Source organism: Rhinichthys klamathensis, unplaced genomic scaffold (genome assembly GCF_029890125.1).
Source record: "Rhinichthys klamathensis goyatoka isolate OS25496 unplaced genomic scaffold, OSU_Roscu_1.1 h1tg000015l_1, whole genome shotgun sequence".
Lineage (NCBI taxonomy): Eukaryota > Metazoa > Chordata > Actinopteri > Cypriniformes > Leuciscidae > Rhinichthys > Rhinichthys klamathensis.
Genome location: NW_026606567.1, coordinates 4,420,646 through 4,437,992, shown reverse-complemented (window position 1 = coordinate 4,437,992; position 17,347 = coordinate 4,420,646). Strand labels below are relative to the sequence as shown.

At 34.9% G+C, this 17,347-nt stretch overlaps 1 protein-coding gene across 1 annotated transcript; it reads right to left on the bottom strand.

Annotated features, from left to right (window-relative positions):
• Positions 1-2,700: 2,700 nt before the first annotated feature.
• Positions 2,701-14,038, bottom strand: tspan34b (tetraspanin 34b). The gene is made up of 8 exons (XM_056233647.1): positions 13,939-14,038; positions 8,445-8,522; positions 6,432-6,647; positions 5,728-5,802; positions 5,475-5,582; positions 5,139-5,264; positions 4,947-5,039; positions 2,701-2,832 (listed from the first exon to the last, which is right to left on the bottom strand). Exons 2-8 carry the CDS (start codon positions 8,499-8,501, stop codon positions 2,776-2,778), a joined length of 732 nt encoding a protein of 243 aa, XP_056089622.1. The 5' UTR covers positions 8,502-8,522; positions 13,939-14,038; the 3' UTR covers positions 2,701-2,775.
• Positions 14,039-17,347: the final 3,309 nt, after the last annotated feature.

The following is a 17,347-nucleotide window of genomic DNA, read 5'->3' as shown; positions in this document are numbered from 1 at the left end:
ATATTTACTAGCGGTTTCTGGGGGGAAATTGTTCTCTAGCCTTTTTTCAAATAAACCCTTTATCAAATTGTTTTCAGCAGGGGTGGTTAGGATTTCATCTTTAAATCGACACGACTATATTACTAAAGTAAGGCTACTGGTAGGCTACTTAAATTGGTACCAAGTCAATACAAACATTTTTTTAAATGATATAATAATACGAGTCTTTGTGCAATACAGTTCAAATTGGCACTGTTTGACTAACAGAAAATTGTCATCATATCATTATTAGTAACAAATATTAATGTTAACTAAAAAAAGAAAGAAAGTCTATTTCCTCTAAGGATTTTTGTTTTAGATTAGATATTTAAAGGTGCTGTATGTAACTTTTTCACTCTACTTAAGCATAAAAATACCATAATATGTTTGCTTATATTGAGGAAACATGATAAGTTCATATACTTTACATACTAGTTATTTTACTTTGAAATGTGCGTTTCCAGGCTGGAATGTTTGTTATGGTTTTGGTCTGTGATACTGTTGCCAATTTGGCAATTTTCATTGTCCATTGCGCTCGTTCCTGTTGTGTGTGCTCAAACTGGCAACTCGTGTGAGAGATCGAGTCTGAGGAGCAGGAGGCGGGAGAAATTATGATCTCCAAAAAAAATTATTGGACTGCAGTAGCAACCTATTTCGGCCACTAGTTGTCATTCTTACAGACTGCACCTTTAATTATGCCCTACCAAAACATTTGTTGCTTTTGACATATGTAACCATACAATACCAACATTTTAGACTCACAATTCTCCATTCCAATTTACAATCACAGCAAAAACGAATACTAGTCTAACTAATATAAAGTTCAAACAATAAAAACAAGTAAACAGTGAATCCTAAAATAAGAAAGAGTAATAACATTGCAACAGCACATAAAGAACAGAGAACAAAGATACAAATTAAATAAACAGTAATTCACAGCGCTTGTGAAAACTGTATGAAGTAAATATAGATACACATTAAAGCTAATTAAGAGCAGTGAGTTATTCTCTCTTATTTGTTTGTTTGATTAACATTATTAACATAGGGTAGGCCTTAATGAGGCTGCTGTCACTTTAAGAGCTAATGCACATATTCATTATATTAAGACACATTAGATTTTTTCTTAACTGTTTACGTTCACTTAAGACTATGTCTACTCGTCAAGATGGGTATTTTGACATAATTCTGTGTATTTGCCCAAGAAGAACTCAATTACTCGCGTGCTGCTGCTTTCTGTGATTCAGGTGTGTGTATGATCGTAGTTTAAGGGGGGCTGAGACCACAGACAGGGTCTAAAAAAACAGTAATTACTTTTAAAAACTGTGTTTTTAGACCCTGTCTGTGGTCTCAGCCCCCCTAAAACTACGATCATACACACACCTGAAAACTATGATCATACACACACCCAAAAGACAATGCAGCTTCAGCACAACACATCTAAGAATGTTGATTTTATGGATTTAGCATTTAAAATTGCAAAGTGAAGACAAAGACATAAATAAATTAGACGATGTATAAACACAGGGAACAATAATATTATACAACCATTTTTAAAAGACATTTAAAGATACACAATTAAAAAAAAAATTTAAACACCAAAAAGTATATATTTTATTCCAAAACAATGAATATGGAATGTTTTCCTGAATATCTTTCTGTTCTTTACACCACCTCCAACATCGTTAGTATCTTTTGACGTCAATCCACGTCATGCATCGAGCTGTCAGTCATGTTGCGGTATCACAACTTTATAACACTAGAGGACAGCAGAGTCCTATGAGACATGAAGCTGTTCTTTACTCCAGTTGAATGGCGATAGTAAGAATAGAATTAAATATTATAATAGAGCTGTTTAGTCAGAAAACCAACACAACATTATGACCACACAATCTTTTTAAATTTAATATATTTTGGACTTTATTCATCTATCATTTTTCAACCCATGATTTGTTCACTCTCTAAAGTGAATCCATCCTCATTTGCAAAATCATCTTGCAACTCTAAAAAAAAACATACAAAATGGTTTAAAAATGTCCTTGCAAGACACAAAATATGATCATGTGATTTGCAATAATGTTAGGTTGCATGTACATTAGTGGAGCTGAACTTAAAGAAATGACAATCACCAACAAGTTGAAATATTGCCTTTATAATTATTTTCAAAATAAACATGTTACATGAACATTTTAGATGTGGTTGTTGTAAAAACTCTATACATCACAGACTTTAACGAGAAAACATTGTGCTTTGCTATGAACAGGCTAAATGGCTTGTAAAAAGCTCACAATAAATTACAATCAGCAACTTTTGATAGAAAACATTTGGCCTTTTTTTGGTCATTGCACATATAACGAGTAGGAAAACCTTTCAGTTCACAATTACAAAAAAAAAAAAAAAAAATGCCATGGGTGTATTGCAATTAAACAAAGCATTCTGTTTTTAAATAAGAAAACATATTGCATAGGCAAAGTAAAAAAGTAAAAATAGTCTCAGGGAAACAATAAGCATTAAAACAGCTAAAACTGCTTAATTTAACATAACTATAGTAAAAATGGGATCTCTCAAAACTCTCAAATTTTAGGCTTAACAGTCTGAATAGTTTTGTCACTCAAGGCATTCAGAGCGACTTGCAAAGTCTGTTTGATACATTTGGAAATGGTTGAAGAAGTCACAGTGATGTCGTTTTGATCCACCTCATCCTCCGTAACAGAGGAGTCATCAGACAGATATTTCAGTCAAAGTGAGACATTAATCAGCTTAAGCTTTAGACCCTATTTTACAATACAGGATCATGGACACAATCATCGCCGCAAGCTGAAAATGAGAAAGAGAGAGAAATAAATACCATTAACGTCACAGAGATTCATTACTGTCATAAAGGGCTTTGTATATATAATTATATAGTTACAGTTAGGTATATTACGTTTGTAATTATTCTCCTAACAAAGGAAATAAATGCATTACCCATTAAAGATAACAGAGAATCAAAATTTACTACATTTATTTTCTTAAGGGAGCGTCCGCACAATTACACCGCGTTACTTTTACATGGTTTTTCAATGTAAGCACGTGCTAGACGGACGTGTTTGACATTTTTTGCAGCATCAAAGAAGTTCAAAGAAGATTTTTGAAAATGTCTCTCAAATGTATCATCTTTTTTTTTTTTTTTTTTACCTGCGTCTCGTTTTTTTTTAACCCAAAAAACATCCGGCCCTAATAACTGTCTTTGGTCTTATTTGGTACATGATTCATTAGGCGCATTCTTTTTTTTTTATATATATATACAAAGAAAAGATGCTTGTTTTTGTAATCTTTCATAGAAACGTGAATACATTTATACACGTCTGATTTGGACACATAAGCCTTTTTTTCTTTTCTTTTTTTACACAAAACTTAATTAAAATTCTAAATATATACATTTTTTTCTAATGGGATAACTGAAAATCAAATTTATGATTGAAATTGCAAATTTATATCTCCCGATTCTGGCTTTTTTTTCTTTTCTTTTTTAATTACGAGTCAACTCAGAATTGCAAGAAAAAGTCAAATTATTAGAAATAAACTCGCAATTGCAAGTTCTTAACTACGAATTGTGCGATATAAACTCACAATTGCGAGAGAAAAGGTCAGAAAGGTGAGTTTATAGCCTATCTAGTAGTTCTCAATTTTTTTTTCAGAGAATTGTGAAATATAAACTCGTAAATACGAGAATAAAAAGTCAGAATTGCGAGATTATAGCCTGAATTGTTTAGTCTGAATTGTGAGATAGAAACTTGGAATTGCAAATTATAAACTCCAAATTGTGAGATATATAAAAGTCAGAATTGCGAGTTTACAGCCTATCTAGCAGTTCTCACTTTTTTTCTCAGAATTGTGAAATATAAACTCAGAATTACGAGTAATTAGCCTGAATTATGAGATAGAAACTTGGAATTACGAGAAAAAAGTCTGAAATGTAAGATAGAAACTTGGAATTGCAAGTTATAAACTCAGAATAGTGGGTTTATAGCCTATCTAGCTAGCCTGGGAAAACCCAGACAACTTCCGGCAAATTTAGATTTGCTCTGAAAGTTAGTCTGGCAAAGAGCTCATTCAAGCCCATTTCCAATCCGTCGAAATCGAGGCACCAATCAGAAACGTTGGGGCAGGCTTTACACGATGACGTGGAAAGTGACTGTGATTTGTCTATGACGCTTTGCCAGACCTCAGTTACAACTGAGAATGGTCTGGTTTTAACCAGGCTACTATCTAGCAGTTCTCACTCGGAAATCGGTTCTTCACTAAACTCGTAATTACAAGAAATAAATCTGAATTGTGAGATATAGCCTAGGAATTATAAGAAAAGAGTCTGTTCCCTTTCGAAGTGGAACTCAACACTGCGTCTTGGATTGACGCTATATGGGAAACATCACCAGCGCAACCAGTGTCTGAAACACGTGTGTAAACACAACTATTTGATTGGCCGACGACAGTCCATGACGTCAGTACCGGGGAGCGTCCGTGTCTTCAGAAGCCGCTTGTTTGTATGCGCGTGTAACATAAACGCTGGATGCGCTCATTGCGTTGCATTCGTTATAAGCTGTGTTCTTGCTTTATTCTCTCCCGAGGGATGAGAATATAGCGTTTGCACGGAGTGCGACAATAAAATTGTCGTATTTACACACATGCTTCAGACACCACTGATGATGTTCCCGAAAGCATCAATCCAAGACGCAGTGTTGAGTTCCCCTTCCCACGGTTAAAGTCGTAACGTGATACGAACTGGGAGATATTCACTCGGAATTAGGGGGAAAAAGTCTGAATTATTAGATTAAAGGTCGCAATAACCTTTTTAATTTTCTATTCATTGCCAGAAACAAGCTTCCATAGTAAGCAGTATGAGATTTCCTTACTTTTAAAATGATTGACAGAAATAAAGTGTTTAGTACCTCAAGAGCAGCGATGCCCAGTGCGACAGCTATGATGACAACTACATTATCGTCTACCAGCTTCCTTAGTGCTGGGAAACAACCTGGTACAGTCTGAGAGAGAGAGAGAAAAGAAAGATACACAAATATAAAGGTCAAAGAGTGCGCAAAACCTCTAGACTGCATATGAAAGAATATAAATATTGTCCTCACCGAATTCATGGCTGCGTTCTCATTGCAGGGAAGTCCACTACAGCACTGAAATGGGTAACTCCTGGTGTCATTCACAAAGTATGAATTTGTGAAATCTGTATAGTTGTTGAATCCACAGCACTTCAGCTAAAGGAGAAGCAATGAGAGTCAGGTTTAACATCAGCCTGATTCCGTTATATTCCTTTTAAATCACAAGTCTCAATGTAAGAAATGTTCAATATTAAAATGGAAGAATTGTATGTATTATTTAACATGTCAAGGTTCTGTATAATTTTTTGAGTATGTGTCTGTAGTAAATCTGTATTGCTTTTTATTTAGCCAAAGTGTCACACAAACCCCTTTCATAGTCGTGTTCCATAGTCCGGTAAGGTCTGCGTTTTTCCCATAATCCTTTCTGATGCCTTTCACAGCTTCATCTCCCAGCTGATTTATGAGGGTTTCTGCCTGAAATATTCAAACAAGCAGGTTTAAGTGTTATGTGATTGTTTATATATATATATAAAGTGCCTTGGCCTTAAATGTGGCCTTATAGTATTTCCTTCTGCATGGATAAAGAGATCTGTGGAAAATATTATGTGTACAAACTTACCACAGGCTTAAAGACCAGAAGCACAATCGCTCCAGCAACTTCGGCGATGAAGACAATCAGAATAATGATGAAGAACTGAGGAGGAGAGACATTGAGAGAGAAACTGAATGAATGAACAAATATGAAATTAAGTCCAGTATATGGTGGGGAAACTGATATATATAGACTACAGTTCAAAAGTTTAAGGGTCATTGAGATTTTGTAAAATAAAATCATACTTTTATTTAGCAATGACACACTAATTGATCAAAAAAGGCATTTATAAAGTTACAAAATATTTCTATTTCAAATAAATTATGCTTTTTTTTTTAAAGAATCCTGAAAAAAATGTATTATTAGAGTGATTTCTGAAGGATCATGTGACACTGAAGACTGGAGTAATGATGCTGAAAATTCAGCTTCGATCACAGGAATAAATGACATTTTACAATATATTACAATAAAAACATTATTTTTCACAGTAATACTGTTTTTACTGTATTTTTGATCAAATAAAGGCATTATGTTCATTTTCCTCAAGCTTTTGGGTTGCATTTAAAGGTCTAACACTAATGATATTCATATCATATTATATTGGATATGTGATATAATAATAGATATCATATGTATAAAGACCAGCCAGTTAGTGAGGATTTTAGCTAACTAGACCTCTAGTTGTCTCTTCTAGCTGATATTGTGTAGTTGGAGTGGTGTTGTTGACGTACCAGCAGCAGCATACACCTGCTCTCTCGGATCGCTCCAAAGCAGCCCAGGAAGCCCAGGATGAGCAGCACAGCGCCCACCGCGATCAGGAGGTATCCCACGTTCAGGACCTGCCCCAGCTGACCTGGAGCTTCTGGGATTTTTTGCAGAAGACCCAGGACAGATCCACTGTCCACCTTCACCCAGATCCCCACTCCCAGAATAGCTGCTCCTGCCAGCTACACCACAAAAGCACATCATATCAACATTAGTCTTCAATCAACATGCCTAAGTCTTAAATGTCTTAAAGTCAGCATGGAATACAAATAGACAATTCTTGTTTTTTTTAAGTTGCAGTATTTTTTAATGATTTATCCGTGCACATTATTATTATTTTTTTTTACTTCATGTGCCTTCGTAATTTTTAATCTAAATAACTTCCCCTCCCTCTTCTATGGTGTGTTTACTGGCGTGAGGGCGGGGCAACCTGTCACTCACATGAGATCCACCAATAGCAAACCACAACCATCCAATCAATTCCATGTGGAGAAAATCAAGCCCCGCCCTACATTTGTTCTTGTTCAAGAAGCTGTTTCACTTATATATACACACGTCACAACAAAAATACGTCGCAACTTCTGTTTCATTCCGACTTTAAAGTCTTGATTTTGTTTTTGTGGTCTACTAGAATAGGTTTTCATGCTTGAATGTTAAAAAAATTATATTTTCCCCACATATTTAACATTGTTGCAGCACCTCTCTTCTCAGTCTGATCCAAAGAAAAACACAATGTGCTCTGATTGGCCAGTTCGAGTGTGTTTGGGAAATGTCCCGCCCCTTTCCACAAGCGTGCCGCACAAGTTCTTGAAGCCAAAACGTCTCGATCTCCCCCAGGTGGCCGGTCCCAGTATAGGTCATAAACCCCGCCTCCCCATGAAGTCTAATGGGAAGCGATGGAAACTAAACAGTCAAATTACACTACAAATACATTTTTTCCAAAGATGTTTTCTGTCGTTTGATGTAGTTTTTATCACGCTGATGTAAGTTTAAGTGCTCGTGTTTTGAAATAGATTTGGTCTTAGTTAGTATTTGATGCTATAAAAACGGGAGTGTGACGTCATGATTGACAGCTGTGATTGACAGCTTCTCTAAACTAAGTAGTCACTGAGGCACCAGCGGACTTTTTGGGGGATTTTCGGGAGGAGATTGGAGCTTCAGCTTATCCATAACTGTTTATCTCACACTGACATAATGAGTTGGTCTGCAGGAAACTGTACTAACGTATTTTTTTGCGTATGCCTTATGAGGGAATTATTTAAATGAAGAATATTGTTACACTGTTTGTTCCTGGAAGAAATTTAAGACTACAATGCTTTACAATGTTTCAGTGTAAACTCCCCTGGAGTGACTTTAACAGACCTTTTTCATGCTCAAACAGCAATATTATACTCTAAAGAAAGATTTACATGCAAAATAACATAATAGGACCCCTTTAAAACGCCCTCATTAACATATAGAGGCCCTCAAATGTATTTGGACCACTAAGTCACACTTACAATGCCTGTTTATTATTGTTGAGCAAGATATTTGTTTTGTCTGCACAAAAGAGGCACGTTTGCAGCAATATGATTTGCATCCAACCCAGCTTAACCACATGAAAATGAGATGATTTGCTTGTTTTTTCTGTTGTCTATGGGTCTGGAGAAAAGCAACCCCCTTCATCGCCCTTGGCCTTCAGTATATAGACAGTATAGCAGCTGAGAACATAAATGTAAATAGATGTTTTGGATTTAAATAAACTATATACAACAATAGATACATCTGTCTTCAAGCTAAACAAGGAAACAGTCACAGGCCATTAAAGCAGGTACCCGGTAAACCTGAAATGATTTTCATAGAATTATTTTAACCATAATCAAGCGAAAGAGAAGTGCAAATCCAGCTAGATGTCATCGGTTTATCAGAATGCTGAGGAACGTGTGCAACTCATGAATCAGAACATAACTTTTCTTAAAACAAGCATGAGGTTTACTTACAAAGATGATACCATTGAAGATAAACATCATGGTTTTCAAAAATCCAAAGCAGCCCATTGTATAGGATGGATATGACACCTGAAAAAAAAGAAGACAATAGTTAATGCTAAAGAACTTTTATAATTAGGAGACTTTTGTTTTGCCTGAACTCTCACCTGTTTTCTTTTTTTTTTAAACTTGTAAAATTGTTAACTTTTAGTTTTGAATGAATTTCGGAATACTGAAAATATAATAAACACAATTGCTTGGATGATTTTTGCAAGCCAAAGGACGCGGTCTAGGAAATGCTGTGGGGAAAAGATGGTGGTTTTGCTGTAGTAACTGATTTAACTACGACTCTCGTTAACCCCAAAACGCTGCTCTCGCAGGTCAGAGCTTCATGCAAACCTTGCAAACCCAATCGGTCACTTATACAGGAAATGGCTCGGTAACAAGTTACGCTCCAACAGTGAAAAGCTAAAATATTACACACACAAAGTCTCCAAACTCCAAAGATATGCCTCATTCGAAGTCTATGAAACTAGTGAAATCCAGTGCACACAGCAGCTTTCTATAGTCAAGGTTATTAAAAGTGAGATTTTATTAGAGACAAATAGTACTCTATACATATTGCATTATGTCTGTAATCTAAGGTTTATGGTCACCTAATTTCTGACGACTATAAATAAATAACAACTTTTTGTAGGAACTTGGAAATTGTTTCGTCAATAACGAAAGTTATTGTAACCTGAAAAGTCAGTGTAACCTGAAAAAGGTGCGTAATGCCTATACCAATACTGTACATATATACGCCCTATTCAGTTCTCTTTAAAGGTTAGATCCGTGTTTTAATAGGGCTGTGAATAGAGCAAAGGACCTGAGCTAATATTTAAAGAGTCTTTGAGCTTTTTATAGGGAACACAATGGGAGCGAGACAAAAACCTTCCTTTACTCTTGCACACTTAGAGCGAGGTCCAAAAATTTGAGATAAGAAGTAACAGGATTCGCCACTATTCTAGGTCAGTGAAAATCAGTGACAAAATCTGTGATTTTCTTGCTTTACATACATATGAATACATATAAATATACATATTATATATATATATACACTACCGTTCAAAAGTTTGGGGTCGGTACGATTTTAAATACTTTTAAAAGAATTCTCTTCTGCTAACCATGGCTGCGCTTATTTGATTAAAAATACAACAAAAATCAGTTATAGTATTAAATATTATTCCAGTGTAAATCAGCTGTTTTCTGTGTGAATATATAGTAAAGTGTAATTTATTCCTGTGATCAAAGCTGAATTTTCAGCATCACCAGTGTCAGTGTCTTCAGTGTCAAATGATCCTTCACAAATCAGTATAATATGAGGATTTGATGCTCAAGAAACATTTATTATCAATGTTGAAACAGTTGTTGGTCTGTCAGTTGTACAGTTTTTTTTTTTTTTTTTTTGATTCTTTGATGAATAGGAAGTTCAAAATACTTTTGTAACATTATAAATGTCTTTACTGTCACTTTCGATCAAATTAATTATTCCTTGATAAATAAAAGTATTGATTTCTTTCCTCCATAAAATAAAAATAAAATTCTCACTGACCCCAAACGGTAGTGTATATAACGGTAGTGTATATAAATGTGTGTGGTGTGTGTGTGTGTGTATATGTATGTATATATATATATATATATATATATATATATATATATATATATATATATAAAATTAAATACATTGTTACTATCTAAAAAATATTTATTTTACATGACAACATACCGCAATCTCTTACTTTATTTCCCGCTTATGATAATTAACGCTGTCTGAAGTTAATGTATATGTTGCTCATGTTGCCAAAAGAATGACTGCCAGTGACTCCACGGAAACAAGGGAGGGGATTTTACAAGAGCATTTCCTGTAAAACACAATGTAAAATCCTCGACACAGAACACACTGCACCTTTCAGAGACGCGGGATTACTGTACGTGGCAGTAACCTGATCTCACACCAACACAAATAACCTCATTTCATGAGCTACACTTCTGCTTGTCATTGTCCACCAATAAGACCATCTATAAGTGCTGGTGAGTGACGCATCACTTCCTGCTAGAAGCTGAGATAACGTATGAGGCCCTTACATTTTTAAGTAAACTTCGCTGTTGAAGTAATTTCAACTTAAATTATATTAAATTGATTTTAGAAAATCACTTGAATATTGTATCATATAAAAAAGTTGAAAATGACATTTTGATGAGTTAAAGCAATGTAAAAACATGTTGCACGACTTGTTGATCATATATATATATTTTTTTTTTTGCAGTGTATAGGTCTTTATATAGGTTTTTATTGCCGCATCCACAACCTTTTAAGGCCAAAGTAAATCCATAGGACACGTCTCAGATGTTTGTTCAGGCTTAAGATGAAGAGAAGCTTCTGATCGGGTCATTGTCCAAAGACAGATGAGATAAACATTTAAAAATCATCAATAAAGCCATATTGATGCAGCAAGTTTCACAATTACAGGCTGTCAGATTTGTCCGGAGCCAATAGAATAGCAGATCAGTTTTTATCGTCACTAGACATCAAATGTTAGGGACTCCAAACTCCTTTTAGGTTGCAAAATGTAATTTATTATACACCAGATTTTTATTTTATTTTTTGAGGGTGGAAATCTTAAGTCAGATCACTTAGAAAAGTAACAGCTCAAGTTGATTTTGAGGAAACATTGGACTGTATTTCGACTTTTCATTGAAAGGAATTCATACTTTTTTTCAGCAAGGATGCATTTAATTGATCAAAAGTGACACTATATTTATAATGTCACAAAAGATTTATATTTCAAATAAATGCGGTTCTCTTAAACTTTATCGTCATCAAATAATCCTGAAACAAAATGTATCACGGTGTTCACAAAAATGTTAAGCAGCACAACTGTTTTCAACATAACAAAAAATGTTTCATAACAAAAATGTTTCTTGAGAATCAAATCATCATCATATCAGAATGAGTTCTGAAGGATCATGTGACACTGAAGACTGGAGTAATGATGCTGAAAATACAGCTGTGAATAAACGACATTTTACAATATATTCACATAGAAAACTTCTATTAAATTGTAATAATATTTCACAATATTACAGTTTTTACTGTATTTTTGATCAAATAAATGCAGCCTTGGTGAGCAGAAGAGACTTCTTTCAAAAACATTAAAAAATCTTACAGACCCTAACTTTCAAATGGTAGAATGAATATATATATATATATATATATATATATATATAGTTTGTTTCTGTATGGGCACAAAAGTTGTCTGAGCAAACGTAGGATGAGATAATATCATAGTGATGTTATCATCTGAGGGTCAAAAGTCAGGTCACTGTTTAGCAGTCTGCTGATTTGTCATGTGATGAACAACTAAACCTAAAAACTTTTTCTTTTGTTGCTTGTGTTCCTGCAAAAAACACCAGCAATTTACTCAAAATCCGCCGTTTGCTTCCTCATTAAAGACAACTCAGTCTGTAAAGTATTATTAGTTTGGTCACTCACGAGACTTTATGACCAGCGAGTCCATGGTGACATACGGGATAAACAAACACGTTAACAGTGTGTTAGCCTTTGAAATGAAAATGCTTTTTCAGATCTGTGCCTGCGGGACACACTAGTATGCTTGTTTTTCCTACATGAAAATCATTCATAGGAGTGTGTTAATGTTTACTCCGCGTGTTCTGCGTGATTAATCTGGTTTTGGATCACCTGAAACTCGATACCTGAGGTAAATCACAGGCAACAGTGCATGTTAAAAAAAAAAAACGGTTGCAAAAAAGATAAAGTGGGTTATGTATGGGTGTGCATGGGACATGAGCTCGGGGGACTGGGTCGGCTAATGTCCCTCGGAGACTTTTGACAACATGCAACCTTTGATAGTGCAAGACACAATATACCAGTGGCTGTTTAATGTCAGGTTAAGTATCAGTTGTTCTTCATTTTCAACTGTGCATTATAATATACATAAAAAATGAAAATAAATCAAATTCACAAAAGAATAATCTTTGTTGTATATCACTGCATTCACATTTGAGGTCTAAACGGTTACTTACACCACATTACTGACTAAAGTCTCAATCACTCCTGAATGTCTAGTGAATTAATATGATTTTTTCCTATAAATATCTTCTCTCATGGTAATCATTCACTACCTTAGACTGTGTGTGTGTATATATATTTATATATATATATATCAGTCAAAAGTTAGGAAAAATTACTATTTTAATGTTTTTGAAAGAAGTAATTTATTTGATCAAAAATACAAAAAAAACCTGTAATATTGTGAAATATTATTACAATTTAAAATAATATATATTTTTATTTGAATATATTTTAAAATATAATTTATCCTGTGATCAGGAACTGTAATGGTGTGAAATATCATTACAATTTCAAATAACTGTTTTCTATTTTAATATATATTAAAATGTAATTTATTCCTTTGATCAAAGCTGAATTTTCCACATCATCACTCCAGTCTTCAGTGTCACATGATCCTTCAGAAATAATTCTAATTATGAGGATTTATTATCAATTTTGAAAACAGTTGTGCTCCTTCATATTTTTTATAACCTGTGATACTTTTTTCAGGATTCATTGATGAATAAAGTTTAAAAAAGAACAGCATTTAAAACAGAATTTTAAATAGAATTTGTTTTAAATAAATAAATGCTTTTATTCAGCAAGGATGTGTTAAATTGATTTTTAAAAAAAGTGATATTAAAGATTTATATTGTTAGAAAAGATTTCTATTTTGAATAATATACGTTCTTTTATTCATCAATGAATCCTAAAAAAAGGTTATAATCACAGGTTATAAAAACATATTAAGCAGCACAACAGTTTCCAACAGAACCGAGTATCAAATTATCCTATTGGAATGATTTCTGAAGGATCATGTGACACTGAAGACTGGAGTGATGATGCTGAAAATTCACAGGAATAAATTATATTTTAAAATATATTCAAATAGAGATTTCACAGTATCAGCCTACTGTTTTTACTGTAGGTCTGGTGAGCAGAAGAAACTTATCAGAGTGTCATGGTCTACTTTCAACAGAATTGTTTTACATATTTTGCAAGATATTGACTAGTTGCAGATCGGCCGATAAATAATGGCTGACATCATTGTGTGTAGGCTACAATGTGAAGATGTGAGAGAACCAGGACTTGTCAGAGTTACAGCTCCGAAAAACAGTAATGACTCAGAAGGAAAAAAAACTGTGAGGAAAACCCATCAAAACAACAGCACGAGTCTCAGTCAATCCGAACGGACATTAACGAAAACACACACACACGTTCAAAACACGCATTAAACATGATCCTGCGTGGAAAAGCTGAATTATATCCAGTCACACAGTAGCCTGCTGTTTGCAGAGGTCATTAACAGATTTACGTTCTTCATTTGAACGGTATTTTAAGGTGTAACGGTATTTTCACGATAGAAAAGCTCCACAAAGTAGAATGTCTTACCTTTAATGAAATGTGTGAGTTTTATTGCTTCTGTAAATCCCTGAGTGATTGAGTTACTGTCAGTCTACCTGCGCCTGTTGTTTTCTCTCCCTCTGTCGCTCGTGTGAAGATGGTTTTCGCGGAGAGGAGTGAACAGGTGGGAGTGACACACACACACACACACACAACTCCTCCTTTTCTCTCTGGAGAGGGAGAGAGTGGGCGGAATGAATGCATGTGTAGTCACGGAGATGCTAAGAACTCATTAAATCATCGGATTCAGTCTCTGAGGCACCTGACCTGAACAACACAACAACTCACTTTATATAAACAGGAACATGTTTCGTTACATTCACAGCTAAATATTAGTGGTTATAGCTGTGTGTACAACATAGGCCTAGTACTCATGTTTTATTATGAACGGGAGTGTAATGGATTAAGAAATAGAAAGAGGAAATTATGACATCACATGATGAAAGGAACAAAAGATTCACTCAAACAATAAACTGATGTCACAATCCTGGCGGATCCCTTCTCAAAGTTCAAGACAAGAAAATCAAGAAAGGGAATCCATAATCTACAAGAGAAATAGGCCTATCTTACACTATCTTTAAAATTAGTGTTTGGTATAGGGACCAATAACTTGAGTTGTGTAAAAAAAAAAAGTTGTAATAAAAGATAGAAAGGTACAAAAAAGAAAGAAAATAGTGCTGTCAAATCGATTAATCACATCTATGTTTGTAAATATGGGCTATGTGTATGGCTACATACATACACACAAACTTTTATGTTAATGCTATTAATCGATTTGACAAAATTAAGAAAAGAAAATTAAAAAGTTCAAAATAAAAAATGATAATTGGAAAGCGCGAAAAAAAATATATTCTAAAATAAATTAAACAGTTCAGGAGGAAACTAAAAAAGTTTGTTCCAAAGGAAAGAAGGTTTGAAGAGCTAAAAAAAAATACAAATAATTAAATAAAAGAGAGACCAGGAAAAGAAAAATACATTTACAAGCAGAAGTCATTATCGTGATACAGGTACATGACGTCATTGTTGCACCTGCAGACAAACCGGCATTTTCCCATCATCAGCCTGAGCCAATTAAACCGCGTCACTGTTGCTGGCAGCCTTAAATAAAGCTCAAGGCCGTGTGTGTACAGTAGGGGTGGAACGGTACACAGAAGTCACGGTTCGGTTCATACCTCGGTTCAGACATCACGGTTCGGTACGATTTCGGTACAATGGAGTGAAAAGCAAAGCAAAAATGCAGAAGGCATTTTTATAAATGTCTTAAACCTTGTATTTTTTTAAATAAGTTTTATTAATAAAGGCATAGAACCAGTTTATTTGTAGTGCACTGACAGTAGTTTTATATAATTAGTTTATTAATTAAATTATTAAAAAGACGAAAAGACCTTGAGATATGTTTGGTAATTGTACCTGAATGAATTTAAAATTAATTTGCTATTTCAGATCAAGATATTTGTTTTCCTTCATTTTAATTAACTAACTTTATTCTCATCTGAATTATAAATAATTGATTTCCGTATAAAATAATACTACCATAAAAACTTTTGTTAACAGTTGTAGGTTACAGTTTGACAAGAGTTTAGAGTGTGACAAAAGCACAATGTTGTGTTTTATTGCCAGTGTACACAAATATAAGTAAACAATTTGCAGTTTTAATGATGTCCTGTATGAAAAAAAATGACGGAGTATGTTTTTACGTTTCCACTGTTCGATCGCCCGTGCCTCTCTCTCTCACACACACACACACACACACACACACTGTTCATCGCGCGATTCGCGCCCGCGCCTCTCTCTCTCTCTCTCGCACGCGCGCGCACACACACACACACACACTGTTCATCGCGCGATTCGCGCCCGCGCCTCTCTCTCTCTCGCGCGCGCGCGCGCACACACACACACACACACACACACACACTGTTCATCGCGCGATTCGCGCCCGCGCCTCTCTCTCTCTCGCACGCGCGCGCACACACACACACACTGTTCGATCGCGCCTCTCTCTCTCTCGCACACACACACACACTGTTCATCGCGCCTCTCTCTCTCTCTCTCTCTCTCTCTCGCGCGCACACAGACACACACACTCCTGCATTGCAATCTTGATCGCAGCCTGTTCATTGCTGCGTTAACAGTCACACCAAAAGCGAATAGAGCGAAATTTATCGCTATTTAAGAGTTTTTTTTTTTTTTTTGTACCGTGTATTCTGCGTGCAAATTCGTGCACCGAACCGTGACGCCCGTACCGTTTCGGTTCAATACGAATACATGTACCGTTCCACCCCTAGTGTACAGTAGTTATGACTCAGCGCCTTCATAACACTTCAAACAAGGTCATTGTGCTTGCGGCACTCTTTAATCCGTTCATCCACTCCACCGAATCTTCCTCTCTTAATAAAACATTGCAGGAACTTGAAAAATGTAGGAATTTCATGATGTACAAATGATAAAAACGAGACATTTACATCAAACCAAACAACAACACAAATGAATGTGGAAACAAGGGGAACTTTCTTTACACCCGAGAGTTGAAGTAGGCCTATTCGATAACGCTTCCCTGTGCAGGGCAGATTTAGAGGCATTTTCACGAATCATTCATAAACAGCATCACGGGGTTCACACTTTCCATGGACCAAGAAGCATAAATGAAAATACAGCGCTTTGGAAAAACGTTGGCTTACCCAACCAAAGTCTAGCGCTGCGAGATCTACTTCTGTTTTAGTGCACGTGACTCAGAGCGATTGTGTATTTGTGGTATTTTGGAATGTTTACATGTATACAATTAAAATAACTTCAAATAGCTGAAATATGACGGTTGAATTACTAATGAACCGGGGAAAAAAACATCATAAGCAGGAGGAAAGGGTTGGTATTATCAACAGCACCAAGGTGAACCAAAAGAGGAAACACTAGGCTATATTTTAAGGTGACGTAGTTACACGTTACTACTGTACGTTTACTTACTATAGTAATAACAGTAAATTATGCATAATTACGTAACCCTAACCCTATAGTAAGTACACGTAGTTAATTAATATTACTTATAAGTACAATGTAACTACATTATCTTAAAATAAAGTGTAACCCCAAAATAATCTACATATGAACGCATGTATTTGCAGAACAAAATGTTCCTTTGCTTTAAATTTCAGCTTAACAACAAGATTGTAAAAGTTTGGAAAATTCTGAAGAAAATAAATAGGTGACACTTTACAATAAGGTCTCATTTTTAACAATAGTGAAAATGTATTAGATGTCATGAACAATATTTATTACATTTATTAATTTGGCAGCTCTTTACAATAAGGTTTCATCTGTTAACATTAATTAGTTAAATATATGAGTTAATATGAACAACACTTCTACAGGATTTATTATTCTTAGTCAATTATCATTTCAG